Genomic DNA, 14,866 nt, shown 5'->3' with positions numbered 1-14,866 from the left:
CGGTGAAGCAGAGGAGGTTGCAGTCCCGAATGTCTCTCTGGAACTTAATTCGGCCTCTGAGGTCATCAAGCTTGTTCTCGATGGATTGAACATTGGCTAGCAGGATACTGGGCATGGGTGCGCGGTGTACGCAAGCCCGTAGCCTGTTCCTGATCCCGGCTTGTTTCCCTCGAGGCCGTCGCTTAGGGTCGCGTTCTTTGTTCTCTCTCAGGATCTCCTTTGGCCAGGTTGGGTCAGGAGTTAAACATGGTGAAATGTTCGTGTATTGTAGACCAATAGAGACCAGAGTGTCTCTACTGTAGCGAATTTGTGTGTTTTGCATGATGCCCATGCAAGATTATGGCAGATATAGCAAAAAGTGACGAAAAACCGCAAAAAGTGGAAAAGTTGGGGCAGAGCATCCAGCACGGCAGCCGACCTCACCGGCGCCATCTACTCAGTGGCCATCCAACTCCAGCAGACTACACAGTGGGAATTTACGGACTGCTGCATTTTTGTTTTTACAGAAACATGGCTCAGTTCCGGACACCACCATTCAGCTACACGGTCCCACCTCATTTCGTGCCAACCGAAATGCAGCTCTGTGCGGTAAGACTCGCGGTGGTGGATTGTGTATCTACATCAATATGGAATGGTTATAGACAATCAGACCACTTGTCTGTTATGCTAATTCTGGCATACAGACCGCTCATCAGATGCTGCAGACTGGTTCTGAGACAGGTGAGAACCTGGCCTACAGGAGCTCTCTCTGCACTTCAGGACTGTTTTGAGCACACTGACACACATGTTCAGGGAAGCTGCAACAAACCAACCACACCAACTTGGAGGTGTACACATCATCGGTGACCAGACACATCAACAAGGGCATTGATGATGTCACTATCTTCCAGACTATCACAATACACTCCAACCAGAAACTGTGGATGACTGCAGAGGTGGGTGAGCTGCTAAAGACTCAAGACCATGCGTACAGAGCAGTTGACAAGGCGGCTCTGTGAACAGCAAGGGTCAAAACTGTCGAACCACGGCCACTTCCAGGGCACAACTTCTATGCCCCATTTGACGCTCAGAACAACATAATGGTGAGGAAGACTACCCCTCCTCACAATGATCAGGTTATGTGACTGACCTCAGCTGATGGGAGAAAAACTCTTCGCAGAGTTAACAAACGGAAGGCTGCTGATCCAGATTACATCCATGGTAGAGTGCTCAGAGCAGCTGGCAGATTTCCTCACTGACATCTTCAACCAAGGCCACCATGATCGTTCCTGTGTCAAAGGAGTCTCTGGTGTCCTGCCTCAACGACTACCGTCCCACTGCACTGACACCCATCATGATGAAGTGCTTCGAGAGGCTTGTCATGAGGCACATTAAGACCATTATTGGCTAGCTTAGCGTTAACATGCTGCCTCTGCAGGTGCTTGCGAAAAGCTGAAGTTGTGTTAGCAGCATAATGCAGCTGTTTCTGTCCTGGAGCAGTCTCCACTTTACCATCTCTCATGGTCTCATGCTTTTATCCAATAAAAATAAAAGTAATGTCTATATCCACGCTGTAAACTGTGCCATCATTTTCCTCCGCCAACACACAAACTGCAATCAGCTGATCATAGCGAGAGTGCAAGAACCGATAAGCGGGATCGATGGGCAGGCAGACTAACGATTCCAATGAATTGGACTATTCCCATCCCTAATTAATAGTAACCTTGAATTCTTGATCACCTGATTTGGTGCTACTTGTATACAATAGAAATTCAAATTTAATAGCCTAGCTAACTACATTGGATAGCCTCCTACACAGAGCAATCCTGTTTAATTTGAAGTCTTACATATTTTTTCAAGAAGCATTTGACAGTTTTATTTTCTTTTTTGAATGGCTTCATATCAGTAAAACAGAATAAGGTTTAGTATAGTATAAACACAATGGACAATTATACTCTGCATTTACTATAAACAGGCCTCCTCTGACTATAATGGTGTGGTATGCCATAAAATACAGCTCAGCCTGTTCCAGCGTTTGTGCAGACATTCCACTCCCAGCTGAACCTCAGGACTAACAAATGATGTTAGCCAGCAGAATGTGGTCTGGAGGATGGATTAAAGGATTTCTACAGCTCCATCAACATATGAATATGATACCAGTCATAGTTACTGGAGAGTAAATATATCAAAACTATGCAAAGTATGTAAAGATAGCTGTATTTGGAGGGATGTGTGGTACTTTAAAACTTTCTCTATTCTGAGAGTTTCAATATTTTTGATTCATGAAAGTTTGATTTAACCTATCAAGTGCTGCACAGCGAAAGCAAGTGAGAAATGGGTTTGGTTAAGTTATACTGTAACTGTGAGAATATCAAATTTTAGAACTACTGCTCTTTCCCATGTTTTTTATACATTATTACACTGAAATACAGTTTATTTATATGGTAAAATCCAGTTGTTTTGTCTAATATCTATAGAGTTACCCGATGCCAAAGGTAAGGTTTAACTAACACAGCTTTAAGATACTATTTACAGTGTACAGTGAAGAATGATGGATAGCAACCATGCACACCTACATCTTGACCACTTGTCCATGTACATGAGAATTTGCTCTCAAAAATGTCAAATAACAAAAACAGTGATCTCAAGTCACACGGACCAAGGTATAGCCACTAAACAAAAGAGAGAGAGAGAGCTAATGATTTCCTATAACCAAGCACTTGATAACAAACTCCCAAAAGGATAAAAACTCCAGCAGGACAAGACACAGAGGCCATATGCCACATAAACAAAATGAGATCACTGTATTGTCTCCCATAGGCAAAGATCATTCTGGATCAGGTAACTGCTAGATCAAAAACAAACATCAAAACACATCATAACAAAATTCAATTTTATTTATATAGCACCAAATCACATCAATAGATGCCTGTAGGTGCTTTATATTGTAAGGTAAAGACCCTCTGCTGCAGGTGACTGGGGTTGAGTGGAGGGAGACGGGAAAAAACATTATGTTTTGGCAGAGAGGAAGGGATTGCCTTTATTCACTATTTATCAATGTGGTGTATAAACACACAGAGAGTAAAAAGAGATGAGTGAAGAAAAACCTCAATGCATCATAGAAAGCCCCCAGCAGCCTATGCCTATTGTAAATGGGCAAACAGACCTTGAAAAAAAATTCACAATTAATAAAGAAATAAAACTTCTGTCATTCAGTCACAAGTTGTTCATCAGTTTAACTTACATGGGTACAAATTAATCTTACTACAATGCTCGCAGCATTTGTATGCATGTCTGTTCCCTAACTCGTGCTAGACACATTAATCAATCTGGATAAAACTTGATATATACAGGGAGTGCAGAATTATTAGGCAAATGAGTATTTTGTCCACATCATCCTCTTCATGCATGTTGTCTTATTCCAAGCTGTATAGGCTCGAAAGCCTACTACCAATTAAGCATATTAGGTGATGTGCATCTCTGTAATGACAAGGGGTGTGGTCTAATGACATCAACACCCTATATCTGTGGGTTAAATGTTTGTGCATGTTTTTTGTGTTGGAGTCGTTACTCAAAAAAGTCATGATTGCAAAAATTACACAGAACACTTTCCTTAAAAGTAATGCAGTGCATTATTTAATTACTCCAAGGAAACAGTAATGCTTTATACTACTCGTTACATTACGTTACATTACTGAACTTGGGGAGCTGCTACAACCAATCTTCAATCTCAGTCTGCGACTGGGGAGAGTGCCCGCCTTATGGAAGACATCCTGCATCGTCCGGGTCCCCAAAAAGAACTGTCCCAATGAGCTGAATGACTTCCAACCGGTGGCACTGATGTCAAATCTTATGAAGACTCTAGAGCGGCTCCTCCTCAACCTCCTCCGACCACAGGTACAACATGCCCAGGACCCACTACAGTTCGCATACAAGGCGGATGTCGGAGTGGAGGATGCCATCCTGTACCTCCTACATAGAGCCCACTCACACCTGGACAAAGGAAAAGCCATGGTCAGGATCCTGTTTCTTGACTTTTCAAATGCCTTCAATACTATTCGGCCCTGTCTGCTTCAGGAAAAACTAAACAGGATGCAGGTGGACCCATGCCCGGTCGCTTGCATCTCAAACTACCTCACCGACAGACCACAGTACGTCAGGCTGAAGGACATCACGTCTGACACTGTGGTCAGCAGCACAGGAGCACCACAGGGAACTGTGCTGTCCCCGCTTCTCTTCACCCTGTACACCTCTGACTTCTGCTACAACTCTGAATTATGCCATATTCAGAAGTTTGCAGACGACACAGCCATCATGGGGTGTATCTGGGATGATCAGGAAGAGGAGTATAGAAGTCTGGTGAGGAACTTTGTCACATGGAGTCAAACAAACCACCTGCAACTCAACACCTCAAAGACCAAGGAACTGGTTGTGGACTTCGGGAGGTCCAGAGCAGGTCCACTGCCGGTTCAGATAGAGGGAGAGGAGGTGGACTGGTCATGCAACACTCAGCACCTGTATAAAAAAGGCCAAAGCAGACTGTATTTCCTCAGGAGGCTGAGGTCTTTTAACATCTGCAGGAAGCTCCTGAGGATGTTTTACCAGTCGGTGGTTGCTGGAGTACTTTTCTATGCTGTGGTGTGCTGGGGGAGCAGCACAGCAAAGAAGGACTCATCCAGGCTGGAAAAACTGATCAGGAAGGCTGGCTCTGTGGTTGGCATGAAGCTGGACACCCTGGTGTCAGTGGCAGAGAAAAGGACATTAAAGAAACTGCTGGATATTATGGACAATGCTGGGCATCCTCTGCACACGGCCATAAATAACCAGAGGAGTCTGTTCAGTGACAGGTTGCTTCTCCCAAAGACAAGAACCAACAGACTTAAAAACTCCTTTGTCCCACACGCCATCAGACTGTTTAACTCCTCTCTGGAGGGGAGAGGGAGGGGAAACAGGAGGACAAAGGAGGGGGGAACAACTAAGCTGTAGTGCCATTTCACTGTGCAATACATTTTGTTAATATCCAACGGTGCAATAGACTCACAATACTTGAGATGTGCAATTCCCTTGTATTCTTATTCCTATTTATTCTATTTATCCCTTTTGTATACTCTGTATTTATATATGTGTATATATGGTATATTTCTGCTCACATTCTGTAACTTCTGTCGGAGCTGTGCTATTGGAAACTGAATTTCCCGGAGGAACCCACCCGAGGGATTAATAAAGTTTCATCTAATCTAATCTAATCTTTCACGCTACTCTGTAAAACAGCTAAAACACACTGTATCATGATCAGCGTTTAACAATATAAACCCGAGGCTACAACCCCACACACCAACACAAATTCCTAATGAGGACAGCCATCTCTAAGATCTTTCTCTTAGTAGAATACAAAGCTGACCGCACAAAGCAAAGATGAAAACCAGCACAAAAAATCGATCAGAAACATGAACAGGTAGAAAGAGAGGCTGCAGCCTGACTGCTCATCTGCTTGTTACCTGTTGAACTTAAGGATCTGGCTCTTGGCTTGCACTCAGCTTTCGCTCTGGGTTCTTGGCTAGCTTACCATTAGCATGCTGTCTTGGCAGATGCTTCCAAAAAACCGAAGTTGTGTTAGCAGCATAATGAGGTTGTTTCTGTCCTGGATGCAGTTTTCCACTTTACCATTTATCTCGTCCTTTTGTGTTTCCATGCTCTTGACTGCGTTGCTATTTTTCTCCTCTGACACACGAACTGAAATCAGCTGATTGCTGTGCAGGTGCAAGAACTGATAAGTGGGATCGACAAGCAGGCAGACTAACAATACCAAAGAATTGGACTACTGGGAATTGGTTTTCTACAAGAACCGGTTCTCAATTCCCTTTCTTTGTCACTACATGTCATTTTTCAATTTGTAGCACTTTAATTACCTACCTTCTGCCTCATGTTCATCTTACCAGTATATAAGTGAGTGGCTATGCCATACATGAAAGTTTGGATGTTTCTGATTAGCTAGCAAATGACCAAACCGAGCATATTAAACTAAACTAGACAAAATTAAAGTTTTTGGCATTGGAGTCAAGATCTCTGGCTTTGATAGAGCAATATCAAAAAATATAAACTAAAACCTGATCAATCCAAAACCAGTTTGAATAAATACCCAAATAAGTCTGATTATATGATCCTCAATTAGAATCACATATCAGTATTTAGAATTTTTTTAATAAAAGAACTGATGATAGAGAGAGCTAAAGTGGTGCTATTAGCCAGTACCACTGTCTACAATATGAATACATTCATTTTCTAATCATAAAAATAATCACCAAATCCAGTTTTAATGAAAATGTCTAGCTGCATCTCAATAAGCAAAACCAACATTTTCTTTGCCATTTCTGTAGTGAAGAACATGCCAGAACAAAGCTTAAAAAGGTAGACATAATGTCATGGTTCTGGGTATTTTACACAGTGTTTGTGAGTTGTTCGTTCGTGTTTCACTTTTAGTTAGTTCGTGGCTCATTTTTTTAAGAAAGGATTTATGCTTATAGCTTTAGTCTTCAGGTAATAATCTGATCATTACCTTGCACAAGCTGTCAGACTGATAAATGGACTGTGCCTCCTCCCCTCCGCATCCCCATCCGCACAGCTACACTGTGAGCTGTAGTCCATGAATAGCATTCTCACGTAGCTCTTCCTTTTCTCCAGATGGTGATGGTGATGCCATCCTCTGTGGACCAATTTGCTCTGTAAGCACCCACAAATTTGCTTACAGAGCAAATTGGTGTCAAGAGAGGGTGGTAGGCAGTCTCTGGTGTGCTGACACATATCTGCTCAAAACACTTCATGACTACAGACATGAGGGCTATAGTAGTCTGTAATCATTGAAGCTGTCTATTGCAGTCTTTTGTGGGATGGGAATGATGGTGGAGGCCTTCAGACAGGTGGGAACAGTGGCATGAGTCAGACAGGTTGAACAGGCTGGTGAGGATCACTGCCAGTTGGTGCACGCAGGCTTCGACCACAACCACTGGGATGCTGTAGGGGCTGGCAGCTCTCCTGGGGTTCACCGCTCTCAGGCTTCTCTTCACCTCATGGAGGGAGAGGAGAAGTGTACCGGGTAGGGTGGAGGTGGGGGGCAGGAGGTGCTAGGGAGGGGTGGTCTCTAACAGCTGTTGAGCTCCTTTGCTACTGTTAGGCTGCTGTCGAGGGGCTCCATCTGAAGGTTGGAGGCTGAGGGACAGAGTTTTGACGCTTCTTTTGATCTCCAAAGCCACCTCTGCCAAACAATCGAGAGCAAGCTGTGCCTTCTCTTTCTTCTCTTAGATGAACCCTAGAGCACAACCCAAGCAAGAAAGAGCAGTTTGTTGCTTTAATGCAGTATTTGACAACCATGCAGAGCTTCCACCTCCACAGAGTGCTGGTATTTACCAACACTTGATCTATCAACCGAGAAAGCCAGACCAGATCAGAGTAGTTTTTGACTCGCACAAAACAACGGCATCGCTCTGAACAATGTTCTACTCACTGGAGCAGAGTTGTATCTTCTCAGATGCTTCAACCAAGGCCATTGGTGCTGTAGCATACCTCAAAACAACCAAGGCCACCATACCCAGATTAGACCTCAGCAATTTCCACAGCCAGCACTGCCGGGAAGAGGTTATTGTCGAGGAGACGGCCTTGGAGTTATAGATGGAAATCGATACGAAATTAGCGATTTCAATTCCACTGCCGATATAACTTTTTAAGATTCCTTTTTAAGATTCCTTTTTAAGATTCCTTCTCAGTTCTCTTCTCAGTTCTCATTGGCTTTGAGCTTGATGCAGTCTTTATATACACTAGACCAGCATTCTTGTGTAAATCACACAGAAGCTCTGTTGAGCAGCAAGATACCTTCAGTCTTGTTGACCCAGACTCAGATACCCATTACTAAAATGTTTTCCTCTTCATTAGTGGCACAGCAAGTCAAATGTGTATATGATCCAACTTAAGCTTTATCAAACAGATATACATGAAGTTGTACTAAATCACTGTATTAATCACCTTGCCATTGTATTTTTTTGCTTGACCATTGGCTAGTAGCAGATTCCCTTGACTCCAAAGTCTACAAAAAAATTTGCTTTCTCCACCCCTGGTTTATACCAATTCTGTCTAGTGTCTCACGGAGAGGGTGCTGCATCAACATGCTGCCGTGTGCCTGGATGATGCCATGATCCACAGTGACACCTGGGCAAAGCATATGCAGCGAGATGCCGCAGTGCTGCAGGGATTCACCACCAACCCAAAGTAGTGTGCAGATGCAGATGGAGAAGACTCCAGCTGTTGCATCCTGTTCTCATCCCAAGACCAAAAAAAATGAGATGCAGCAGTTCTTGGGGCTGGCTAATTACTTCTGTAGGTTCATCCCAAATTTCATGGAGCTGACCAGCCCTCTGACCAACCTCACCCAAAAGAGTGCCTCTGAAAGCTATCGGAGCATGATTCAACTAGATTTACCCTCTGGGATCAACGGACGCACCCAAATCATATGACCCATTCAAGATGACATAGCAACAAGATGCACCCACACTAAGTTTCCATTTCAACTTGTGCTGAAAGTGCAGAGTTGAAACTATATACACACCAGTTTTTAAATTGTGTTGATAGGTCATGTAAAACAAGAGAAATAAATATCACGTTTAGTGTGGCAAGATACAGTAAAAATGGCATTTTCTAAGGACAGTGAAACGAAAAAAAATCCATGACATTTCTTTCCTATTGGTGTAAAAAAAATTACAAATTTCAACCAATTAAAAATATTATATGGTAACACGTGGCATTTTTGGCAGTTTTGGGAGTGACGGCAGCGAGAGAGTTTTGAGATGTGAGAGATTTGTGACATTTAGTGTGTTTGGAGTATATAGTGTCTTGTCTTATGTTAATTAGTGTGAAGTCAGAACAAAAAGGGCACTAGGGAATTTCACAGTTGCTAGCCAAAAAGTGACCAACAGCAGATTGCAATACAAACCCTGTCTTGTAATGCACAGAAACTATTTTTTGGATCTTATTGTGACGCCTAATTGTTCTGTAATTTTAAAATTGACAATTTATATTTGCATTTCAAGTTGTGAAAATGTAAACAGAAACATGTTTGTGGTTTTCACAGTAAAAAACTTTGTAAGTAATTTAAATTTGATATTTTTTGTGTACTTTTAGATCAATTGTGTTAATACAGAATGTCAAAATGAAAAAATGAAAACTGTAATTTCAGACAAAGGTAAAATCAAAAGTAGTCACAAATGGGCAATTATACACTGGACCCCAGGAGATTAAGAAATTCAAGCAAAAAGCGACTGCACTTCCTGAGACAACTGAAGAAGGTGCACCTCCCCAAACCCATCCTTATCCTTAACACCTTCTACAAAGGCACCATAGAGAGCATCCTAACCAGCTGCATCACAGTCTGGTACGGAAACTGAAACGCGTCCGACCGCAGAGCCCTCCAGAGGATTGTGCGGACTGCTGAGCACATTATTGGCCGCTCTCTACCCAGTCTACAGGGTATTTACACCTGACGCTGGATTTGTAAAGCCACTAGCATCATGGCTGACCCGCATCACCTCTCCCACCAACTGTTTACTCCTGACTCTGACTCTGCAGCATCAGGAGCAGGTCGGCCAGATCGTGCAATAGTTTTTTCCCACCAAGCAGTCCGGCTCCTGAACACCATGCTGCCCTCCTTCACACACTTCTTGGACTATATAACACTCTCCTCTCACTTCCAATACTTGCACTATTCCATATTACACTGTTCCACTCTGTGTACTCTTGTATTTATTTATTCTCATTTTTCTATTTCTTATTCTATTTCTATTCAATTACAATACTGCTGTACTTATTCTTAGTTTATCTTAGTTCTGTATTGTTGTATATATGTATTTGAAATTTTTAGTGCTGTCAAAATTAACGCGTTAAAGTAAATGAATCCACCATCACGGTCAACACGATTACTATTTTTTAACGCAATTAATGCATCTGGAGTGCAGAATGACTCAAAATCCCTGAAACGTTTCTGTTAATGGATTTCGGGCAGTTTGTCCAAGTAGAGTTACCATCACACATGCGCAAATGGGCAGTTGCTCTGGTAGTGACGGGCAGCTGAACCAATCAACTCAACATGGAAGATGATAAACACACATTTGCCCTCTTTATGGGAAATTTCAGTATTAAAAAAATAACAAGACGGAACAGTCGACCGACATAAAGTATTATGCACATTGTGCAAGAAGGAATTTTATTTTCACCAAAGCACTTCCAGCTTAAAATATCACATTGAAGCAAAGCATACGGTAGTCGGGGATGCTGCTAGCACTTTGGCTAACGTGTCACCCAGCTTGCGACAAACCACTCACGGAGCATCGGGGGCTCAGTAAGTCTACCTCAGACATACTGATCTACACAGTTGCCAAGTGGATTGCAACAAACTGCAGACCTGTTAATATCGTTGAGAACAGGCGCTTTACATCGCTTTGGTTCCTCGTTTCAAGGACTTGAAGCCTCCCCAAGAGTGACAGAGAGAGTGAGGATAAATGTTTACAGAGTTTTTTGTTAACATGAATGTTCAAGGTGTCCAATAAACATGTTAAGTGCATATATTTTCCCTTTTTTCTCGAGTCTGTTTGCTCATGCAAAATGAAATGCGATTAATATAGAATAAAAATGAATGATATTTAATCGTGATTAATCAAAATTAATCCACAGTAACCCTGTGATGAATCTGATTAAATATTTTAATTGTTTGACAGCACTAATATATATTATATATTAGTGTATACTTATCTATTAGTATATAGGTTTTTAAAAAAGTTGTATTTCACAGGAGAGACCCTGTGTTAAAAGACTGAAACTATTCAACTACTACTCTTTGAATTTAAGCATTTAACATTCTTTGTGTTTATTCTGCATTTACTTCATTATATTGCATAAATGTCTGTTACAAGCTTAAATATAAAGTTGAAAAAATGTAATTAATTGCGATTAATCGCGATTAATTACAGAAAAATTGTGAGATTAATTAGTTAATTTTTGTTTAATCTGTTGACAGCAGATTAAACAACATTTTTATTTCTACACTTTGTAACTTCAACCCAGGAGGATGACATTTCATCCAACTGTACACTTTGAGTGTACATTGTTGGGTTGACAATAAAACTCTGCTTGACTTGGAATTCTTTGGCCAAGGGTCTGGATTCACAACAGTTATGAATCACCAACAATCAGGAACTGTTTTGTAATTCAATGTCTAGGCCTGTTTTTGGAGAGGAAGAGGAGTCTTCATCAGCCAGTGAGGAAGGTCTGGATGAACAAGAAAGACTGGATGGGTCCACAAAAGCCCCAGTAGTCAGTGAGTCAGAAAAAATCCAACTGAAAGCAGGCAGGGGCCACACGTGCAGCCAAACTTCAAGTAAACCTAAATTCTCATCAAATCACCTTCCCACTTTTCCCTTGTCCTGGAATATTTGAAGGAGATTTGATCAACCAAGTAATGTTTTATCCAAGTTATGTGGGATGAAGTGTTTGGCGATCACGCACCAAAGGAGCAAACTCAGCTTTTACTGCAAATACAGAATAAAAATACTGCAAACAGGGAACCAGTTTAGGTCACTGGTCAAACGTCCGCCCATATGCCTTATTGCTAGAATGCAGCAGCCGGGGTTTGAGTGTGAACTGTGGCCTTTTGCTCTGTGTCTTCCCTTGCCCTCCTATCCTGTCTACCCTGCACTGATGAATTTTGAATACAGGTTAAAAAATAGAAGAAAGAAATGCAGCAAACAATAATCCAAGCAGGCCTGACAAACGGCTGGCCATGCAGATATCAATCTCATTTATCCACTGCTCCTTGGTCGCACAAGGGCAAAGTGGGCTTGCACTCTTATGAAATTTATCCAACCACAAACAGTTGAACTACCAGATCAACTAAGCAACATGGTTAAATCAACTCTGTGCACCTGTGTGTAGGCCAGGCTATCTCACATACACACATACACAGTAAAGTGCGACTGACAGGTGTCCCAGAGCTTGACATGGTTAACATCCATTGCCATGGGTCCCAATTTAGAAATAAATACATTTTTGAAAAAGGAAACGTTTCTCTTTCTCTCAGCACAGCGGGCAGTGGTTAGCACTCTCACCTAACAGCACAAAAGGGTCGTTGGTTGTAATTTACCAGCTGGCTTCTTCTATGTGTTAGCCACACCATAAACTGGGAACCTGGCAGGTGTGTATTAAACCTCTTACCCTATGACAGTCCCCCTGTGGAGTCAACCACCATCTTACATCAACTTGAATAGTAGCTTTTATCCAATTTCAACAAAACACTAATCATGGATAAAGTTTGCAATACATTTATAAACACTGGACAAGCAACTGAAACATTTTCATGCAGATTACATTTCTGCTTTGTTGCTTACAACTTTTGTGTTATTACTTTGGAACATAATTTCTTCCAGTAGTAAAAGCAGTACTAACTGAACTGTGGCATCTTTAATGGGAATTTTTATTCCCCTTGTTGCCTCAGTGTTCTTTCTCAGTAACCTATTCTCCCACCTTCGTCCAACTGCTTGTACTGGAAAAATTAAACTTTGAAGTGATATTGTGTTATGTAACCCATTTAGGGTTGGTTTGCTTGTAAGTCAGATGTAATGTAATGTGAATGTGAGTTTACAGAATTACTTACAGTAAGCACACATTTACAGTGAGTAACATGTTTCTGGTCTTACTGACCACTTAGCCAATTTACATTCACAAAATAACCTAACATGCAGGAGGATATGAGGCTGTAAGTTCACATATTACAGCTGCCAAAGTTTGTTTTGTTTTTCCATATGAACACACTATGTGTCTGTTCACTCCTGGACAATGATCTTCTCATTCAGTGTAGGTGGGCTTAATGCTCAAATGTGGCTACTAAGGCTATACAGAGAAAATAAGAAGCACAGCTTTGGGAACTGACCTCAGGCCTGTTGAATCCAGGAGTCCAGGTCTGAACCTGGACCCCTACCTGCACAGTCCTATTATGTAAGAGTATTATCAAAATACCAAACACCAACCCCACCCCATTCCTCCACGAGTGCCTCAGAGATCAGCGACTGCTATAGCTAGTAAAAGTAAGTGACTCAAAACATTTTAAAGTGAAAGTTTCCGATGGATGTTGGCAAACTACTGATCTCAATTAACAGATTTGACTATTTAAAATCCAGTATTTTCTAGTTAGGCAGTACTTTCCTTGCAATACCTTAAGACTGAAGCAATCGCCATATTCCTCTGTCACTAATCAAGATGTGCACAAAGTAATTACGTAACACCACTCAACATACACAGAGCATGAAAGAAACAAACTAAAATTCTTAACTCCTGGCCTGCTCGCTCAGCTTACAGATATGTTTCACAGTGGAAGTTGCTAATCTTTGACTCACTGAGGAGCTTGTAAGATGCAGCTGAGAACTGCTGAGTGGAACTTGAATTACAGTGTTTTGCCAAGCCCTTAATATGCAGTTAGTATCAAGCTGCATTGTGTGACTTTGAACTGACTGACCCACCATCAGGTCAGTGGGGTTTAAGAGATTAGTAGTTGTACAAAATCATGCTTCAGAGGTGATTCACTAGGTGACTGAAGTCTCACTAGCCAATTTGCTGTAACGTAGTCTTTAGTTTTATGAAAATGAATAATATGACCCCAACTGCTTGAATTGAATCATATGACACCTACTAACAAGTCAACACACACACACACACACACACACACACACACACACACACACACACACACACACAAAGAGAAACTGCAGACGCATTTACCAGACCACCGCAGGTGCTAACTGATGCCAGAGAGTCTGTATGGTTAATGATGGCTCCAGAATAAAAGCATAGCTGGTTGTTGGATAAACTGTTTACCACTGCGCTTTTCCCCTTGTACCTCTCCTCTACTACAAAGTCCTTCGACAGAAACGTGCTATCCCGCGTTAGATTTAAATGCAGGTTGCTTCCGAAAGCGGGCAGTGAGACGATGATGTTTTCTGGTTCCCAGCGTCCTTCTCTTGCGGCGTCCAGGGAGCGCTGACCGCGGCGCTGCAGGGTGCGGGTAGTGTGGTCGGATAGGTGCGCCTCCTGGCCATACAGCAGCCTGGGAATTACTTCATCTGTCTCCAGCTCAGACTGGGCTGTGGATAGAGACAGCCTCCATCAAACAGCGACCACATTGGACAAAAATAGTCTATCCTAGTCTAAGTAAGGGAACAGTCTGCTCCGGTGCTCCCTGACTCTTAGCACACATGTTCAACATCCGAGCTCAGCCTGTGGATCTCAAAAATCTATACCCTTCGACTATTCGTAACAGAATGCAAGTAACTGGTGAGAAACATTTGGATTTTTAACTGCAAAAAGATATTTCTTCAGCTGCCCTATGTCAACCGTCGTACACGGCAATGAGTTCATGCGTAAGAGCTGTTATACTTACCAGTAAATCCGATGCAGAAGAGAAAGAGCAGATGGACAACATGGCTGTTAACCATGATAAAAACAAAGCAGCGCAGAGTGAAAAACTAAAAGTGCTTTATTTTGAGGAAACTGAAGCGCTTAGCGAGGCATAGGTCGGAAACTCTACTTTTCCAAAGTAGGAGAAGCTTCAATAACTCAGGCTGGTATTACTTTGCAGTGCAGGACACGCCTACACAACTGGAGTCCGCCTCTACTCGTGTGAGATTGGGTCCGTTAAACCTTTAGGCGATCGAGACCGAGAAATCTCTCTATTCTCATTGGCCGGCAAAGTTGTCTGAAAGTGTCGTGGGTTGAAACCCTACACGTGGTTTCAAGTGGGGAGAATTGCTGATAATTGTGAAAGGTTTTTTGTATTCTGCTTTTCATTTTTAAGAGAAAA

At 42.1% G+C, this 14,866-nt stretch overlaps 1 protein-coding gene across 3 annotated transcripts in view; it reads right to left on the bottom strand.

The window, feature by feature from the left end:
* The window catches only part of adamts17 (ADAM metallopeptidase with thrombospondin type 1 motif, 17), a 244,039-nt gene extending 229,374 nt beyond the window's left edge, over nt 1-14,665 (bottom strand). For all 3 annotated transcript variants that reach the window (XM_039598209.1, XM_039598238.1, XM_039598269.1), the window contains exons 1-2: nt 14,447-14,665; nt 13,789-14,150 (exon numbers count right to left, since the gene is read on the bottom strand). In XM_039598209.1, coding sequence (XP_039454143.1) covers nt 13,789-14,150; nt 14,447-14,501 — 417 coding nt within the window. In that variant the 5' untranslated portion in view covers nt 14,502-14,665. The remainder of the gene's footprint in view (nt 1-13,788; nt 14,151-14,446) is intronic.
* Between the last annotated feature and the right edge of the window lie 201 nt (nt 14,666-14,866).

Source organism: Oreochromis aureus, linkage group 1, assembly GCF_013358895.1.
Source record: "Oreochromis aureus strain Israel breed Guangdong linkage group 1, ZZ_aureus, whole genome shotgun sequence".
Taxonomy (NCBI): domain Eukaryota; kingdom Metazoa; phylum Chordata; class Actinopteri; order Cichliformes; family Cichlidae; genus Oreochromis; species Oreochromis aureus.
Note: the sequence above shows the minus strand (reverse complement) of the source record. Positions and strands in the feature narration are given on the sequence as shown.